The sequence below is a fragment of the Clarias gariepinus genome, chromosome 6, assembly GCF_024256425.1.
Source record: "Clarias gariepinus isolate MV-2021 ecotype Netherlands chromosome 6, CGAR_prim_01v2, whole genome shotgun sequence".
NCBI classification, from domain to species: Eukaryota; Metazoa; Chordata; class Actinopteri; order Siluriformes; family Clariidae; genus Clarias; species Clarias gariepinus.
The window spans coordinates 34,641,036-34,661,854 of record NC_071105.1 but is presented as its reverse complement, the minus strand read 5'-3'; the positions used below and the strand labels follow the sequence as shown (position 1 = coordinate 34,661,854).

The window sequence follows — 20,819 nt, the reverse complement described above, 5'->3', positions numbered from 1 at the left end:
GAAGTAGATAATTAAGTCAGCTGTTATTTAAAGACACAAAGGTCAGCTGTTCTGTAGTTGTTCTTGCAAGAACAGTATTGTCAAGTGCATTTGAAAAAACCCATCAAGCCCCATGATGAAACTGGCTCTCATGAAGATCTCCCAGGAAGGCAAGACCAAAACTTACCTCTGCTGCAGAGGAGAAGTACATTTAGAGTTATCAGCCTCAAAAATCACTGATTATCAAACAGCACCTTAGATTAGAGCCATTATTATGGATTTAAAGAGCATAAGTAGCATATACATACTGTATCAACATCAACTGTTCAAAGGAGATTATTGCATATTTTGGATGCTTTCAGTATTGATTTACAGTGTAGAAAGATCAGAAGAGACCATGGAATTACAATGTATGTCCAAGCTTTTGACTTGTAGACTGTGCTAGTGTATAAAACCAAAACCCTCCGTAAGTCTATCCTAAATTTAAAATCTACATTGACAACTTTATAAAAACATTATCATTTTTATAGTGTTTACAAATTAAAATGTCTTTTTTTTCATTATTTCAATGCTATTTTCCATGTTCCTGAAATGTTGTGTTTTTATCAGGTAATGGGAAGAAACAGGACCGGAGATCAGACAGCAGATTAAACACGTCGATCAGACCTAGATTACAGCGCACGTCGTCTAGAGATGAATCCCGAACAAAAGCAGCACCTCAAAGCACAGGTGTCAGCAACTGAAAGCCATATGCAAATCACATCAAGATAAGCCTGATTCAAGCTAATGGCATTTGATCTACAGCTACAAAGATACTCCCTATTTTTATTCAGAAAGCAACAAATCCACTGATCAAAGGAGACAAAAAAAATGTCTGGTTTCTAAAACAGAGCCAATTACAAGCCTGTGATATACAAAGTCTAGAGAGGCATATGAATAATCCTTAAAAACAAATGTATTACTTAAAATCAACATCAAGACAGCTTACATAAAGTGAAATGCCTTTAAAAACAAACAGCGCTTTAAAAAATTTAAAGGATTTCATAGCACATCCAGTAGATATGATGATACATGCTGGAATTTATGTCTTTATGTTTTACTCAGAGCTATGTTAGACCTTTTATTGGCCCCTGCAGAAGGTACAGTATAAAAATAATATAAATAATGTAATGAAATTAAGGGTGCAGCAGGAACGCTTTCGCCCTGTTGATGGAGGAATTCAGGTTTGAATTCTAAAATTGCCTCGGATATCCATGGTCAGAAGTCCATGACAGCGAGACTACAGTGGGAGGGACTTTTTTTCTCCGCTTCATTCAAAGTGACACTAACCAATCTTGAAACAAAGGGTATAGTGCCTACCTTGAGAATGAGAACGCTCTGTAATGCATAATCTGCATGTCTTTAGATTGTTGGAGGGAACCAGAGTACCCAGAGGAAACCCACCAAGCACAGGGAGGACATGCACACTCCATGCAGAATCGAACCCAGACCCTGGAGGTGCAAGGCGACAGTGCTAACCACACAACCAGTCATCTCCTACAGGATCCCAGTCCTTATCCACACCTTTAGTCCAGATGTATTCATATTCAGTTGCATTCCTAGCAAGTATACTTGTTTGCTGGTGTTTCATTAGAGGAGAAGTATAAAAGCAGCAGTGAAAACATCAGCCTTTAGGCTAACATTAGAAACTCGAAAAAAGCAAATGAACCCAATGCAGAGACGCTAAGGCACCAGACCGAATCGTATTATATCCCACTTTCAGCGAGGCACTTAACCCTAATACACTCTATATACCACTTCTATGGCTGACCCAGCAGTCTATAATATCAAATGTGTGTAAACAAAGAGATGTAAGAGAGAAAAATGCAGGGTCTCATATCCTCACATATTTTTATTCGTTACAACTACAAAGGTAAATTGCCTATTGTTGGCATGGGAACTGGAAGAGAGGAAAAGAACTGGGCTCGTAAAATTGATGAAACCTGGGCGACGAGGGAAGAGAGGTTTTTTTTTTGAAAAGGTAGTTTGGACTAAGAAAGTGATTTGCATTTAATCACTTATAATCATGCTTTATTGAGCTTTGAGAGAAGGTTAAATAGAAGCACTTCATCTGGAGGGAGTTGGAGCAAGACGGAGCGTGCGAGCATCAATGAAATACAATGCAATTAGAAATACATTCTCTAGGAAATATGACTGTCGGATCTCCCCGTAAGGAATGTATTGACAGTGATCAAAGTCCGGGAACGACGGGATGAAGCCAGGAGCCATGGTCTTCTCTGGTGTGGAGAAATTAAACTATGTTCTCTTACTTCCTGATATCCTGGTATTGGCAGAATAATTTCAATTAAATATTTTCTTATTAGCATGTAATTGCTTTAATACTTTACAGTACTCGTTCTTGGTTCAGTTCATCTGGAAAATATATAAAGTATTTAAAAATGTATATGTTGTTAAGTGTTTGCAAAACAAGCTAATACATGTTAGAACTTCTGAACTCCAAAGTTTTTCCAACTTGCTTCTTTTTTAAAAAAGGTATAATTTCAATTCTTTAGTCAGTTAATAAGCAATTCAAAGTGACATATTGAGCTGAACACTGCAAGGTGCTTTCAAGATTTTTTATCTCTAAAAATAAATGGTTTGGTCCGTACATTTGTCAGAATTTGCTCTTTCAGTGATATCTTTACGTTCCATACAGTATATCGCCGGACACAAAACCAATTTTCTTTCTGTCTGTCTGTCTGTCTGTCTGTCCAGCCAGGATTTTATCACAGCATTACACAAAACTGTCTCAACAGAATTTAACGAGACTTTTCCAGTCCTTAATGAAGCTAAAAACTTTTTAAATCAGCACGATGAATGAAATCAAAATGTTGAGGTGAAGTTATGAGCACTTATATGCCAGATTGGAAACCGTACGTTTTGTCAGCGTACTGCGCATGCCTCAAACTGTGGGCGCGTCTTAAATCGACTGCTGGATGGAATTTATTAAAACTTTTGCAATACTTAGATTTAACTTGCACCATCTAAACAGTTATGTGTCAGATGTAATAATCTATTTTAAAATATGCTACGAAATGTAAACACCGATAGATAATAATTAGAAAAGCTAAACTGAACATTTTTACTGGGATTAGTTCATATTTTTACTGCTGAACAGCGCTGAAGTGGTATAAGTGAATTTTAACATGCTGGAGTCATTTTAGGAGAAAATTTCCACTTTATCAGATTTATTTTTTTGATTTTTTCATTTGTGATTCAACCTCCGATCAATAAACAGGGAGTGTATTTGGCTGACGATGCAAGAAGTACAACTTAACATAAACACGGATACTCAACCCTACAAATTTTTATTTCTTTGTATTAATAAGTAATTCAGAGAGTTCTGTCGTACAGAAAGACAGACGGACATGTATGTGGGCTTCAACCTTAAAGCCGATCAGCTTATTTTTAGCTTTAATCTTTAACTATTTTTACAAACTGTTTAACCATCAACGATGGGTACTAAATCAATAAATAAATAAATAAATAAATAAATAGATTGTGCTGAAAAAATATAAATCATTAAATCCACATTTGCTGTTGTTACCATGAGTAAGCCTGGGACAGACCTACTATATGAGCTGCTGTTGTAAATAATAATAATAATAATAATAATAATAATAATAAAATAATAATAATAATAATAATTCAGCACTTTCTGATCAATGAGATTCGAGCTTTTAACAGCCCTCGCACATAAATTGCATCATTTTGCTTATTGTTGCATGAACCAATACCCAAAGCATTTTCTTTCCATGACTATTTAATCCAGTGTATTTTTCCCCTTTTACACTCTAATCATATTGATTTTTTTTGGTTATTAATAAGGCAGAATATACCTGAGTTGAATAAGAACTGGATGCTCCTTTTTTTATACTGTACCTTGCACTTTTCCAGAGAGCTCTCAGGCCATACGAGAGGGAAAAAAAGAAACGAAGTGGCTGAGCTGAAGGACTCTATACTTAGGACCAGGGTTGAGTTTTTATAATGCTTTTTTTTTTTTTTCTCTCTGTGACTAAATAAAGTTTGGTTACTTGGTGTGAGTGTGTATATGGGCTTGCGTGCATGTATGTGTGTGTGTTCTAGGTTCCAGGTCAGAATGACACGGCTCGTAACTTCTGCTTTAAAATTATTTTTACAATTCTATCTGGTCCAATATGGCTAGAAATATATACTTATTTCCTTTCTTAATTATGTGCATCTAATTTGAGTTTCATGCAGGGAGACCACATGCATAGCCTGTTTTCTTACCCAACTGCCCAAGCTGTTCCTTATGAACATAAATCACCATGTCCACAATTGCATGAAAGTCCCACCCACCTGCCAGCTCTCCCATATCATACACCTACCATCATGTCCATCATGTACATATTGATATTGATCGCTATACTGTATGTTGCAGGATACCTGGAAAATAAATTTAGCTACTTCAAAACTTAAAATTTGTATATACGCCCCTGGATAGACTACTGTAATTGCAGAAGACTGAGAAAAAATAAAAGCATTAATTGTAGCAGATTGTGACCGATCACAAATCTGTTTATTACGATGATGATGATGATGATGATGCATGACACCACAGCTCAGATGGGAAAGGAAAGTTTAGACTCACAGCGTAAAATTCTTATCAGGATAGCAGCGGTTTCGCAGAAGCCCCGCCCACAGCTGCACGCCGATGATGCCGAAGATAAAGAAGACAAAGAAGCAGAGCAGGAGCACGTTGCCCAACATTGGAAGTGTGTCCAGGAGTAGATTTACTAAGATCCTCATACCTGCGTGCACACACACACACACACACACAATTTTATTATTATATTGTGCCATTAAACATGCCTATTGTGCATCTGGGAATTTCTCTTTAGAAAAATTTAACATTCTAGATGCTTGATTTCCGTCGCTTCTTTGTTTAATCTTTAACTGTCACAATGCTAGTAATCACCAGTCATTCTGGTTATGCGTGAACATCTGTCATGAATAACTGGCAGCATGTGAGCGTCTGAGAACTCATGCCAAAGAAATTGAAATCCCTCAGTGACTATGATCATTATCCCAAAGCTGATAGATTACTGGGGAAATGATCTGCAAACTGCACACAGAGTGAGATATGGTTTCTAAAAGGGTTATAGACTTGCACACTTTATAAAAGTCTTCACAAACAACAATACAATAAACAGTACACATATACAATAATTTTATATTTCCATTCGAACTATGGTGAAAAATCAACATTTTAATAATCCTTTTTTAATAATAACATTTTTTCACAATAATACATGTGCCAAAAAAATGGCGACAAGCACTGTCGCACAAGCACAAGTACTGTGGAGTAACAAGCACAGTACATGTCCATTCTGTTGTCATGCAGATATACAGTAGTGTAGATGCAGATCAATCCTTGTCATTTTGATGTACAGTAACATTGCTCTAAATTAAAATGTTGATAACACTGTTATAGCATAAGAATATTAACCCAGAGGCGAATGAATTAAGTCCTGCATGTGATGCCATATTACATATATACATTTTTAGATAGTTGAAGGGGGTACACTTACACAACTGTCTGTCCACATCTGGATGGCAAAAGGGAGGCTACTGACCAGATGTCAGTACCAAAACCCCACACAAAAACACATCTGATACCGTTGTCATCTTAAACACTTTGTCTCATGAAGGAGGATTCGAACCTCAACACTAGAGGTGCAATGCGACAGTGCTTACACCACTACATACTAAATATGAACATAATCAGTGGAACAGAAGCCATCAATCTCTAGGTTACTCTTCTATCTGTGTAGCAAAGCATCAGATAATCCGTAAAATAATTCAGTAATCCTTCCTGTTATATTTTTGGCTGTGAAATACATCTTGAACATAATTAATAATAAAAATACACAGTAGCCTAATGTCAGTTAACAGTACTTCTGCCATTCGCTGTTGTGAATGAAGTCATGTGTCTGCAAAAGGTCTATATTTTGATGGACACATAGCCCAGAAAAAGTACTACTCAACACGGCATTAGCCAATTTTCGAAAGATATGATTAATCTTTGGGTTGTGTGTGTGTGTGTGTGTGTTTGCCTGTGAGGCAGAAGATCAGCAGGCATTTTCCAGATCCCATCCATCAGCTCAGAGAGCCAAAGCCTGCCTTAATGCCCATAATTCCTTTAATGGCTTAATGGCACTTATTCGCAGCTGTTTAAAGCAGAGTGGTCAGCCATGTTTATCTTAATGGTGCACAGAGCACATGCCAGAGGCAGACAGCTAAAGGCAAAAAGGCAGGCTTCATGTGGACAGACAAAGCGTTTCAACATGTCCTCTGGGTCAGCCAATAAGTTAATCAGTAAATCACCAATCTGTCAATCAAGCCAAGTCTTTTTTTCCTTTTCCTAATTGTAAAAAAAGTCCACAGTAAACTTTATAGTGTGTTAGACTTAAAAATCGATGGTTCCCAAAATTGCTGTAGTGTGTGACTGAGCATGTGAGTGTGTGTGTATGTGTGTTTGCCCTGTGATGGAATGGCACTATGTCCAGGGTGTACCCCAGCTTGTGCTCCAAGTCTCCTGGGATTGGCTTCAGCCCCACCTGATCCTGTATACAGTATAATATAGGAGTGAATGGAAATCGATGGATAACTTGCACATTACAGGAACTCGTCTGAGAGTTATTGCCATATCCTGTGTACTGTATAGTGCTGATCTCACCCCTAAGTGATTTCCATATGTTTGGGCCATTAAAGGAGTTCCTGGGAGGCCAGCATCTCAGACGTTTATGCAGGCAGTCTGATCTCGGATCTGGCATGCTGAGAAGACTTTCTACCCTGATGGTATCCGAGCAGTAGTGAAACGCTGGGATGAGTGCATTAGGAGTGCAGGGGATTATATAGAGAAATAAAGAGAGTTTTTACTCTCATAACTGTGTTAAACGACCAGTGTATTGTGTTAGGAGTAACATTGTAATATCCAATCAAATCAGCTCCTTACATTCCATTGCCGGTCCTCTTATGTACACGCACTCTAGACTCTTTACTCTATCAGGTAACATAGAAACTACATCACTTACAGTATCACATCTGTTAATCGCAGTCTCCATGACGAATAATTTTGTGCAGTCTCTCCAAACACATCAGTGCAAATGACAAGTTTCTTTCTGACCTCGAAAATAGAAAGAGTGAACAATGATTCGAAAATGCTGCCATTTACCTACAACCCTGATTGTGGTTGTAGGAGAAAATCTGTTGCAGGCAACTACATGTACAGTATTAAGGTAATCCCGAAAGGGTGATAAGAAATCTTTTATGTAACTTTTTGTATTTCACGGCAAAGTGGATTTAAAGTTAAAGTCCTTATATAGTTTGTTCTATGGAAAGCTTATCTTTTGAATAGAGACAATTGGGTAAGTAGGAAAAACAGTACGAGAGAGTGAGAGAGAGAGAGAGAGAGAGAGATAGAGAGAGAGAGAGAACGCGAGAGAGATGCCTAACATTTTTTGACATGAAAGAACCCATGCAGAGAAGGACTTACAAAGTTCAGTGTGAGTGAGACAGGAATAATTTTTAAAAAGATGAATGAGATAAACACTTGGGAAAAACGAATTAAATACAAGCCAGTCCAATAGCAATCAAATTATTCCGAGTAGCTCAGAGAAGAAAAAAAAAAAAGAAATGAGGGCAAGGGGTTCTTGCAAAATTGCAGTGAAAAGAATATGGAATACTCTACCATTTTCCCATCTATTCTCTATCCACTACATCCTTTGTCATATTGAGAAAACAGTCAGTCAAGTTCATTTATAATGGAAGGCAAAGGACATTTGTTCATTTATCCATTTCTCTCCAGGTAGCAATTTATCCTGATCAGGGTGACAGTGGATACAGAGAACACTGGGTGCAAGACGGGAATACTGTCCGGATTGATGCTAGTCTATCACAGAGACACAAACGTTTGCACATTCTTTCGAAGAGTAGTCAATCCACCAACAAGCATGTTTGGAGAGGTTGAAGAAAAATGGAGGAAAAAAGGGGGACGTGTTGAATCTTGCATTGATTTTAACACAACCTAAGGATTGAACAACACCCTCAACCTGTAAGGTGTTAATGCCAACTACTGCCCTACCTATGCTGCTGTCCTTGAACATAAAAAAAACAAACATACTTTCCATGGGAAACTGGTGTGGGCATACCTCTAGATTGTTTCTCATGGTTTGGACTAAAGCATGAAATGATACATTAGTTTTCTAATCTGCATGTTTTTGGATTGTGGGAGGAAACCGGAGGGACCAGAGGAAACCCACCAAGCATGAGGAGAACATGAGGAGAATGAGTCCGTCTGTGCTTTCATGCACTGTCCATAGTGAATGTCTTGGATGCTCATTAAATTTAACATTTAATTTGGCCACCTTTCCAAACTCATCTAATGCCATGCTAACACGCATGCCGTAGCTATGACTTTTTCCCATTCCCTGTCCGTCCAAATACTGCCTCCTCTACATCAGATGTCTTAGAAAAAGAATCGAGAAAGTTCTGGGGTAAATTCACCCCAGTATTCAGTCATCATATCAGATATTGCTGGCAAAACAGACTTGATTTGTTTACATACTGCGTCTTTGGCCCGTTCACATTCTAATCGAACAGCACCAGGATTCATTTGGGAGCGGACCGAGACCCACCTTTTCAGGCAGTCTTAGTTCTTACAGTAGTTCAACATTAGTATGAGAGTGTCTCCATGTTCATGTCATAAATCTGTTAGAATCACTGTAATGTTCTAATTTGCATTTAACCTTAAAAACATACATCAGAAACATCTTCACTTAAAAAACTTAAAAAATTTATTTCATAATGAAAAACCCTTCAGTTTAAAAACCTATGCTTAAAGATGGCAGTTTGGTTTTTCCCCTTTAAGTCATCATGAGAGAAAATGTCCATAATTCAACTTCTAGATTCTGAAGTTATTGTACTGATCAACATCCAAAGAACTGCAGCTCTCTCTTGTCTTAGGTGAGGTCATAGGAAAGAGACTAAGCAAAAATAGGATCAATGGGAGCGTAGTAAAGTTGAAAGTCACTGCTGACTAAAAGGAACACAATTTTGCCCAAAAATAAAAATTTGATTATTCACAAGACTGTTGGGCAAATATTTTGTGGACTGATGTGACAAGTTTAACTGAATGTTGTATGTCCTTTTACATCTGGCAAAAACTAACACAGCATTTCATAAAAAGAACATCATACCAACAGTCGAACACGGTGGTGGTAGTGTGATGGTCTCAGGATCCAAAGCACCAAGAAGCCCACATCTAAATGGTTAAAAAAATAAAAATAAATAAAACTTAAGGGTTTGGAGTGGGCTAGTAAAAGTCTGGACTTCTGTAAATCCAACTGAGATTCTGTGGCTGCCGTTCATGCTCAAAAACCATCCAAAGTGGCTGAATTAAAACAATTTTGCAAAAAACAGTGAGCCAAAAATTCCTCTACAGCAATGCGAAAGACTCATTGCCAGTTATCGTAAACGCTTGATTGCAGTTGTTACCTCTAAGGGTGGCACAACCAGTAATTAGATTTAGGGGCAATTACTTTTTCACATAGGGCCAAGGAGGTTTGGGCAGCTTTAATAATTAAAATAATCATTTAAAAACTGTATTTTGTATTTTTTTCTGGTTGTCTTTGTGTAATATTAAAATTTGTTTGATGATCGCAATCATTTAAGTGTGACAAATATGCAAAAAAAAAAACAGGAAATACTTCAAAATTCTAATATTTTCACAGCACTGTATATTAGGAAAAATATTGAATGAATAAATAAGTGAGCATTAGAAAAAAAGAGATGTCTTTTTCTGAAAACAGTAATAAAAACACAAATATGGAGCACATACTTTCAATATTGGGAAGTTTTAGCTTTCAATTATTATTATTATTATTATTATTATTATTAATAATTTTAAATATAATTAATCTATGTAGTGTTAATATCTATCTGCCAGTCAAAAAACAAGTCTGCTTGCAATGAGAAGAAGTGAAGTTTAGAAAACACAGAGGATATGATTTTAATTAACGTGCACCTTGTGAGAAATACCTGGCAGCGATAGACATCTGTGCTCATGGTCCTCTCTAGTGATTTACTGAATAGGCCATTGTGCTGAGAGCTTGTGTTTGTGCTAAAAATGACACTCCTTTTTTTTTTTTTTTTTTTTTTTCCTTTTTTCATCTGCTGTCTCCTGGCTCCACTGTCCATCCCAATCTGTGAGCAGAAGAATATGTTTCTCAGGCCGGAATGGCTGCTGTCAGAAAATTGGCTTTAATTAAATAGCCTATTGCTTCTTTTATAAGCAGCTAAATAAAGCAGGGAGAATTACAGCAGCTGGGCTCTGGACCAGCCTGAGACTTTGCAGCACTATAAAGCCTTACAGGTCAGCATTCTGCTGTCTCACTAATGAAAGTTTGCTTTGAAATGTTTGGGGCAGAACTAGGGCCAAAACTTCAACAGATCGCTATTAATAGCCAGTGCTGGGACTGTTGGTCTGCTTGTTGTGGCGAAATTGTTAAGGGTTAATGACCGTTGGTGAGGGCTGGAGACGTTTTGCTGGGTTTTAATCTTTGCGCTGCAGTGTAGCTCTAACAGCCACATAGTCACAGAAACCTTGAGTTTACTTCCTGTGTTTTTTTTGATCACCAGATCATCGTTCCCAACCCCAACCCCCCCCCCCCCCCCTTGTTTGACGTCACATGGATCTTGTTCTAATGTAACCTCTACTGCTGTACGTATAAAATAAAATACACGTCTGTATCTTATCTGCTCTCCTGAAATGATTCTTACTGTATTAATGATGCTTCTACAGATAATAATAAAGAATAAATAATAAAAGACTCTTGATTTACTCAATTACTGAATGTGATTTTCAAATGATTATTATGCATCCAGTGGGAGCTTAATGAAATCTGAATCACAGAAATGACTCGTCACTCAGTGACTCAACTTGTGACTCAAATGACTCAAATCATCCTCAGATGAAACCCAAATGACCTCATACTCAAATTACAATCAAATAACTGTTATAGGAACTATTTACAATAATTTATATTCATAAAGGCATTTCTTTTTCGATGAAATATTTTTATTTTTATATTTCTATAACAATGATTTTTTTTTCTAGTTAAGGACTCATACGTAGTGTAAATAAACAACTCTTTGATGTTTGAATTTAATATAAACAAATCACAAATGACTCAGTGTTCAGTGTAAATTATTAACATAATACATTTGCACGGTGGTAATCTGCATGTCCACAAATATGTAAAAAAAAAAAAAAGTCATGTAAAAAAAATTGACATAACATAACTTCTACAATTTAATAAATAAATAGCTCTTAATTCAATGAATCAAAACACAAATGATTCAGTGTGCAAGAATGATTCTCCCATGACTCTTTACTCCATGATAAATGAGTGTAGTAGGAATTATTTACACTGCTCATGTTGAAAGGATAGCTGTATGTCCAAAACACCAAAACATTTTTTTGAGGTACAAAAAGTTGAAAATAAAAATCAAATATAGATTATAAAGATGACTCCTTGTTTAATGAAGCAAATCCAAATGACTCAGTGTTTAAAAATCATACTCAGATAACTTTAACCTCTACCATGAATACATCTTTTTTTTTAATTGCAATAGGAAGAATTTATGTACAATGAATCAATGAATCAAATACAAATGATTCAGTGTTTAAGAATAATTCACATGACTCTTTTACAATACCATAAATGAATCACGATCAAATGATTGGTAGGATTAATTTAGACGGTTTATATTAAAAAGGATGACTGTACTGTATGTCTAAAAAACAATCTTTAAAAAAAGTATGTTTTTTATGAATCACAAATATGACTCTGTGTTCAATTAAGCAAATCCAAATGACTCTGTGTTTAAGAATCATACTCACATACAGTAACTCGTAAATAAATTTTAACTCGACCATAAATGAATCTTTAAAAAAGTGTAATAGGAATAATTTATATACAGTACAGTATATTCCTAAATGAGTGTGGTAGGAACTATTTAGATTACTCGTATACAGTAAAAATGTTATATGTATGTCCAAGGAAATTCTTTAAAAAAAATAATAATAATAAAAAAAAAAAAGGAAAAAGAAATCAACAATTAATCACAAAAACGACTGTGTTTAATGAATCAAATATAAATGACTCAGGGTTTAAGAATCACACTCACATAACTCAAAAATGAAACACGAATGAAACACACATGACTCTTTAACTTAGGATACATAAATGATAATTAAATGAGTGCTGTAGGAAGAGTTTACACTGTATATATGAAAAAAGAATGTCACAGTTGTAACTCTTCATTTAATGAATATAATACAAATCCAACATAACGTACACTCATGTCTCCAAACTCAAGAGTCTAGCATATATGAATAGCAAAGTCAAAAGAGGGAGTTAAATGAAGTCACTAATCCCTGTGTAAGTTTGCAGGTACAATACACTGGATTCATTTCATCATTACAGAACTTGAGTCATCATGTAAAGAATTTTCCCATCAAGTCATTTAAACCTGAGTCATGGAGTAAAGATATGCCTGAACTTGAGTCATGGAACAAAGATACGCTCCTCGAGAGATTTCAGAGTAACTGCAAGATGTGACCGCTGTAACTACAAGCCGCGATTCCATTTACCGAGGCTCTTCTTTCTTTAGTTGCCTTCAGTGAACCAGACGGCTTGTGATCTGATCTCTACCATCTGCATTCTTGAATAAGCAATTGCAATTACATCCACCTGCTTCTGGAGCCTGTGTGTTAAACGTGCGAATGACTTTCAGCCCTCAATCTGGTTACTTTGAGAAAAGAAGGCAGTAGTGTGGGAAAAAGGGAACGTTTGTTGTATAACATCAGGATGACATGGCTAGCTGGAAATGCTTCCTGTCTTTTGATGATAAAATGACATCAATATAAAGTACAAAATATTTTTCACTTTTTTCTTTTTCACTTTTCCTGAACGTTGGTATAAACAGTCTCAAATATACCTCCCTCTTAAATGGTTTATAATAGCAAATAAAAGTTATTATGCGTTATGTACGCACTGAATATCCATTCTGACTCATTCTTTGAAAAGCGAAACATCTACAGTACAGTGCAGTACAGTGCAGTACATAACACACCCTAGCATTAAACATTTCATTTCACTTTATGATTCATCATTGCTTCCCTGACCCTGATGGCTCTATATACTGTATTATGCGTGTGCGCTAATGTTTACAATTAAAATAAATAACCATGCATGCTGTGAATATGACCTTAAAACACAAGCTTAGCCATTAAACTAATTAGACAGCGAGAATACAAATGGGGTTAAACTAGATACATGATACAAAATGTTACATGGTACAGTACCTGTATTGCCTTAACAATTAATGATTTTATAGACTTTATATGTCATAAATTAGGTATGCAATTTTTCCATTAATATGCATTAATAATCACAGTGTAGATTATTTATTTATTTTTTTATTTTTTTATAATCAAAGCTCTGTTTGTTTTTTTATGGGTTGTACCCTGATGAAGGTCTTCTGAAATGATGAAACCGATCTGAGTGTGTGGAGTTTGCATGTTCTCCTCCCATTACTCCGGTTTTCTCCCACAGTTTAAAGACGTGCATTGGTGTTTGGAAATCACCCACAGGAAATGAGTGGGTGTTTGCATGTGTATTCCATTCTGTGGGATTCCACCTTGTGCCTAAATTTCACAGGGGTAACCTCCAGCACATCCCCAACCCAACCCTACCCGATATGTACCAATGCAAGAACTCGATCTACAGTAAATGCTCATTGTTAGGAAATGGAATGGCTTACCACTTAATCCTTTATATAAAGAGGGTCGTCGGGGGACTGGAGGCTATCCAAGGAAACTCAGGACATATGGCTGGGTACACACTAGACAGGGTGCCAATCCACTGCAGGGCGCACACACATTATGGGCAATTTGGGAACAGCAATTAGTCTATCTGCATGTCTTTGGGCTGTTGGAGGAAACCACCAAGCATGGGGAGAACATGCAAACTTCATGCACATAAAGACAGGAATCGAACCATGCCGGGAATGAAACCCTGGACGTACAAGGAGACAGTGCTAATTACTAAGCCACTGTGCCGTGACTAATTCAATTTGAATTAAAAAGTTTGATAAATTAGTGAAACTTTGTTCTTATATTATTTTCCCAAAATTCACGTACAGTCGCAGCTAAACAATCATTGGATCCATATAAGCCTCATGGTTCAAACAACCAGTGCTTCTTATTTGGGTACATATGCCAATAATGATTAGTGGTACTGTAGGTCACCTAAAAAGTTATTTATTCCAATTATTCCCACCTCTCAACCCCCACCCTCTAAATGCCCACTGTAATCATTTAGTAGTAGCAATGATTTAGAAGCGTGCGTGGTGCAACATAGGTAATCGATCTGAATACTTAATGCCTGCTTGTGTACCCATTTTCCAGCTTGCATTAACGTCAAATTTAAGCACGCTAGCTATATTAGATTTATTGTTCCGACAATAGCAGTTTATTAGGATTGAATGCACTTTAAATGTGTAGTGAGCGAGAGAATGGAGGCAAGAGAAGAACAAGTGGTGCAACTTTCTGAGTGTGACATTAATTAAACTCAAGTGATGAATGAAGAAAAAACCTTAAGCTCCTTTATTGCATCATAATAGCTGGCGTGTCTAAAAGATCTCTTCCAATATTCCGCACTTAAACACTCTCTGTAATATAGAGTATAATCCTGCACTAATTTTATCCGTTAGCGATATCTCCTGTGCTCTCATCTTATTTCTTTCCGTCACTCTGAGTTTCTCTCTCACTACAGTAGCATGACCGAACTGTGATAGGGATGTTTTTGTAAAGAGAAAACTTTTCTTTACTTTAAAACTAATAAAGCTTAATGAAGCAATAAATACAAAACAATGGGGCATGTCCTTTTAGAAAAATAAGCAACAACAGAGCAGGGTTATTATAATTTATTGCTACTGTAGATATCCAATTATCTATATGTAAGTGTCGTGGTACGTTTATATTAAATACATATAAGTGCAGTATTAAGAACGCATACAGTATTTATTCACAGGTTAATGCTATTGAACAAAAAAAAATCTAATGGTTTAAATATAAGAAAATAAAACAGGAACTTAATATAATCTGAGAACTTTTCTATTATTATCTATTAATATAATGCTAGTTTTTATTATTATTTTTGTATTATTACTATATAAATTGCTTTTATTTCTATAGATAGATCAACCGTTTGCCAGCGAAATGAAGTAAACACCATTTCCGGACTTTGGGAAAATTATTATCAGCAGGCACACACGTTTGTTGGAAATTGCTCTATATTCTTCTTTAAACAACCACTAACACTGAATCTGATGCATTCGTGAGTCATGATTTATTTTTTGATTTTTTACTAAAATAACAGTTTTAAAAGAAAATTAAGCAGACGGGCGATACTAGGAGACTGAGGAAATGTGCAATTACTTTGTGTACACGAGAAATGAAATACCCACGATGTGTGCAGGAAGCATCACATATGGCCTGGTTATGTTCACCATGCACCGTTCTCCAATTGGGATGGGACAGAGATACATGTACATTGGTTCTTATTTTTCTTCTTTCTTACTGTTTTATGCCGGTTGGAGTCCTGTACTGTAGGTTGCATTACCGCCTACTGTATGTCTTATTCTCCCTCATCTTCCTGGCCTCTTAAAGCCGCATTTCCAGTCCAACGTTCCCTAAAAAAAAAAAAAAAAAAAAAAAAAACTAATGCTTCCTTTCCCTGGTCTTTTCTTGTCCTGTCCTGAACTCATCATCTGCTTTTATCTGGCACTTCCACACACTCTAACTTCTCTAAATGTTCCCTCTTAGTTCCCTCTGCTCTACGCTTTGGTTGGAGTCCTGTGAGTTGCATCACCAGCACCTATAGATCTCACTTTCCCTCAAAACTTCATGGTCCTTTAAAGCCGACTTTCCAGTCCACTCTTTTTCAAAAAACAAACAAAAAAAAAAACATGAAATGCTTACTTCTCCTGATTCTTATCATTGCCTTCTACTCTTCCTAGTTCTTGGAGCTGATGTACTGTAGTTGGTTGATGACCAATCAGACCTTTTATAGCCCATCTATTTACGGTACTAATGTGTGATATGTGATGTCATTAAAAACAGAAGTGAAACTGAAATTGGTAGGAGAAAGAGGCTGATGACGTATCAAACTGTAGTTTGTACTGTATGTTGTTTTTTAATGTTTCTCACGATCTTCAATAAACTTTGTAATTAAAATTGTTTTTAAAAGGAACAAAACCTAACACCTTTTCCTTGTTCCAACTTGCTGCCAGATGCCTCGCTACGAAATCATATTCGAAGCTATATTAATATCTTTTCTAAGTTATAATTAAAACTTAACCAACACTAGTTTTGATCCTAAATTGCATACACAACTGCAGGCTGATTGATCCATTGGGACCAAACTGTAGGAGGTGAAATTATAGTGTTTTGCAATTGTTTCATGATTTTTAACGCCCTTGTGACATGGAACATGGAACAATAGGTTTTCTTGCTTAGTTTGAAATATTTTTTTTTCTCAAAAATTCCAAATTAGTTACAGTAGATCTCATTTTGCAGTTTAGTTCAATCTGAAAGTTTACATTTTTAAAGTTCTCCTGTTTCCAGGTGAGTACTCTAAATAGTTCTACTGTACGTTTATTTTTCCAAGATACAGAATGGTGCATAAGTCTCTCAGGTTGATTAACTCCTTATTACCCAAACCTACATTATGTGTGATTAATAGGATTAGTTGGTCTTATCTAATCATCCTTGGGACTTTGAGCAAATTAAGTCAAGGGCAATCATGTCTAACTGACGAGGCTCTCGGGTCTCATACTCCAAGGTCTCGTTGTGATTAAACCGATCTGTTTTGCAAGTTAAACAGGAAATATCATTACTTTTACTCTTTAGATTTGATGTTTTTATTACAGTACCCTTGAAATTTGAGTGCCTGTGCTTGTGAAAATTGCATGCATCGTTAGCACTTGTGTAATTGAAGAGCACGTTATTTCATATAACTGACAAATTTTCCATAACGTACAGTAGAGCAAGAAAAAGTTCACACTGCATGTTAGCATAGAGAGAAGGGTTTTAAAGTGCTGTAGATTAATATACAAGTAAATAAAATAACAATATATTGACAAAGGCTTCTTGAATGTGTCTAAAGCCCTATTCGGACGGGACAAGTTTTCCAAACGACGTTCTGAATTTTTTTTAGACGACGTCTGTCATTATATTCGGATGGGACTTACATCTCTGTGTTTATTACGGAGGTAGGAGTGTCTGTGTTTTACATGTGGGCGTTACACAAGACATTATTGGTGCGCAAACTTGAATATCGGCACGCTAGAGATAGTACGGTAGTTCACGTTGACCAAAACACAAAAGAAAATGTGTTTCAGAAAAAAACATTTTTGCCAATCACAGACATTCGCAGGCCTAGAGAGGGCTGATTGGCCAAGCTCTCTCAGAGGGGAGGGATGAGAGGTACTCCCACATTAATCATGGCTTTACAGCCAATCAGGGGTGAGCTCGCGCACTCGGAAGGAGCGGCTAGCGCTTTCCTCCGAGTGTGTTACTCCGCCCCTAATGGTGCGTGAGCAAGCAGTTCGCAAAGATGCAGTCGGCTAACGTCACTCGGTTCGGAGGAAACACTTAGTCTTTGGCCCTCCCGGCTGAATGGTAGTAGTAGTTTTAATGTGGGAGCCCCCTAGTGACGGGGAGGAATTGGCCACCACTAAATTAGGGAGAAAATCAAGAAAAAAATGCAAAAAAGAAAAAAAGAAAGAAAGCAAGTGTAGCAGTCACATGCTCATTCACTTGCTACAGGCACTTTCAGAATTTGTGTTAGCCTAATCTGCATGTCTTTGGACTGTGGGAGAAAACCAGACTACCCGGAGGAAACACGAATTATAAGGAAAACGTGTGAACTCCATGCACACAGACATGACGTAGGAATCATACCCAGACCCTAGCAAGATGCCTGGTGGTGCAAGGAGACAGTGCCAACCACTATGGGCTTAACCAATTGTTTTAAATTGAAAATATTTTTTTATATATCTCATTATCTTATTGAAAGCACTACATATGAAATAGCCAAGCCTCAACCTCCTGGCAGAGGCAAACGGATTTAGCCCACACTTTTCTGGTGTTTATTAGAATTCATGAAACACCTTTCTTCCTGCCACCAGACCTTACAATGGTGCCTGGAGGGATTTTTATTGTCTAACCTGACCATAACCCATCTTAACTAAAATCAAAAGGAGCAATGCCAGAAATCAGAAGAAAAATAAATATAATCAAAACATAGTGATCAATCAATACTACAAAAGCTTATTAACAGCACTAGCATGCACCAGGAGCAAGACTTCGCAATGAATGAGAGTCTGTGTAGCCTTCAATACCATGAGGCTGATTAAACAGCTGTGTATAATCAAGGGCTGTGCATTATGCTGATGAGCTAGAGCATGTGGCATGGTTGTAGTCTGTGAGGCTGATGGGAAATGTAGTTTAAAACAAGCAGTGGCAAGAGAGAATTATAATTGGTACAACAAAGAAAAGTAGTTTGAGTGGAAATTTCAAATTACTGTAAGCAATAATTACACTGATTGCTTCTTTAAATCCATAAAGTGCTACAGTATATAACATAAAAAACAAAAAACAAAAGCCATAAGGAATATATCAGAAAACTTACTCGGGACTCTGTTGATGGCTTTGAGCGGCCGCAGAACCCTGACTGTCCTGATGGCTGTTAAATTGATGTTCTGAAGGTCCAGAGAGTATTCCACAACCCTGAAGAGCAAAACAGATTCAATGATACTCACATACATGTACTCAATGGCAATACAAAATACACACGTTGGTGGTGTATAGTCTGTGTTGGTCGGTTTTTGGTTTGAACTCGGTTCAAAGTGATGTCAAGAGCATAAAGAACTATAAAGAACTTTGCAGCAGCTCTTTGCAACCATGATGAGCAGAAAAGCATATCAGAGTGTACATGTTTTAGGCACAAACATTTAGAGCACAAGGTGGGGTACACCCTGAATGGGGTGCCAATCCAGCAAATCTGCTAACCCTTGGACTGTGAGTACCCGGAGAAAACCCAACCAAAGAACATGCAAACTCAATGCACACAGATATACTGTAAAGAGGGATTTGCCCCCAGACCCTTAACCTATTGTTTTTAAATTTGAAATAGTTTTTATCTCATTATCTTATTGAAAGCACTAAATATAATATAGCCAAGCCCCAACCTCCTGGCAGAGGCAAACGGATTTGTCCACACTTTCCTGGTGTTTTATATATACAGTATAAAAATAATATATAAAGAATATTTTTATATTCACTAAGCCAACATGCCGCCAAAACAAGGTAATTTTTGGAAATGAAAAATTACTAGACTAAAAGATATTTGGTAATCAAGTGCACAAAAGTGATGTATGGAATAGCCACTAAGTTCATGAATCCTTTTATGAATGTGTCTCCACTAACAGCCAGAAAAAGACCCAAATCTAATGTGATATAGATCTGATTTTATGGCTTTCTGAATGCACAAACTGAATGTTTTTCACATGAGATCTAAGTCACTTTCGTATCCACTTCTAGATTGGATATTTAGAACAGGCAGATCGAGATTTATGTGACTTTTTCCCTTTGCAATTGCATTAATAGCAATCCTAGCAACAGCTGCTAAAACGGCTAAAGCAAAGCATCTGCCCTTCTGCCTTCTTCTGGACCTCAACAAATACAGCCGACCTACTGCTTGCCATCCTCCAGAGCAAAATCCCAAAAATGTTCCTGCTCATATTGCATCTATTATTTGAAATGATTGAGTGGTGACACAAAGCCATGACTCATGACCATGATGATGTGAGCAAAGATGTATCAATTTGCACATGCATGTCATTTCAGAGGACTGATGCATCCATATTAGAGTTGATTGTAATTATGGATGCGAACCGTCATGACATGCAAATCCGATCTGACCAAATAATCAGAATAGGACAACATGGCTTGTAATGTGAATGTAGCTTATGTGAAAGTAACTGGTACAAGCTCGGAAGAGCTCCTAAGTGCTGACTCAAGTGTGAAACTGCCCACAGACGGGTAACTGAAACGCAGCTTATAGTGTAAGCTGTTTTCCAACACATGATTCCACGGCATATGTGGAGGTCATGTAACCTGGTTTGTTTTTTCTGTCAAGAAATTCTGTTCGCTTATGAGAGCGGTATGTCGGTACAAAGAGAAAAATGAAACTAAAAAGGACAGACTGTGTTAAATACACATCATTTGTCATGTAGTTAATATTGCATGACATGCCATAAATCATAACCGAGTTCTGCGTCGCGCAGCACATTATACTGTATGATCCATTCCCAGCATTCCTTTGAAGACAGTGTAATGCATCTTTAATCTTTAGAATCAGGCCCATTTTCACCTTGAGCAAGGTACCAAATTTAGCATTCTATACCAAAAAGGAGCAGGAGCAAGAGGAAACTAATAACTCAAAGCCCATGGATTTGAAGAGAGGTTCTAGTTCAGGTACAACACAAGCCTCGGAGGAACTGGCATCTATTTGAACCATAACAAGGTACATTTCACAGCAATTCCCAATAAACTCTAGTCATCATTAGGGACCAGGCTTTCAAGACAAGTGTGTAAGCAAGTGCGGCCGCCAGGTAAATTCAGTCAGACAGGTGAGGCCGCTGTC

General features: G+C 37.0%; 1 protein-coding gene across 1 annotated transcript in view; it reads right to left on the bottom strand.

The window, feature by feature from the left end:
* LOC128526720 (voltage-dependent T-type calcium channel subunit alpha-1I-like) overlaps nt 1-20,819 on the bottom strand; it is a 129,539-nt gene that overhangs the window by 88,786 nt on the left and 19,934 nt on the right. The window contains exons 3-4 of the mRNA XM_053498853.1: nt 18,804-18,901; nt 4,631-4,790 (exon numbers count right to left, since the gene is read on the bottom strand). Of these exons, the coding sequence (XP_053354828.1) occupies nt 4,631-4,790; nt 18,804-18,901 (258 nt within the window). The remainder of the gene's footprint in view (nt 1-4,630; nt 4,791-18,803; nt 18,902-20,819) is intronic.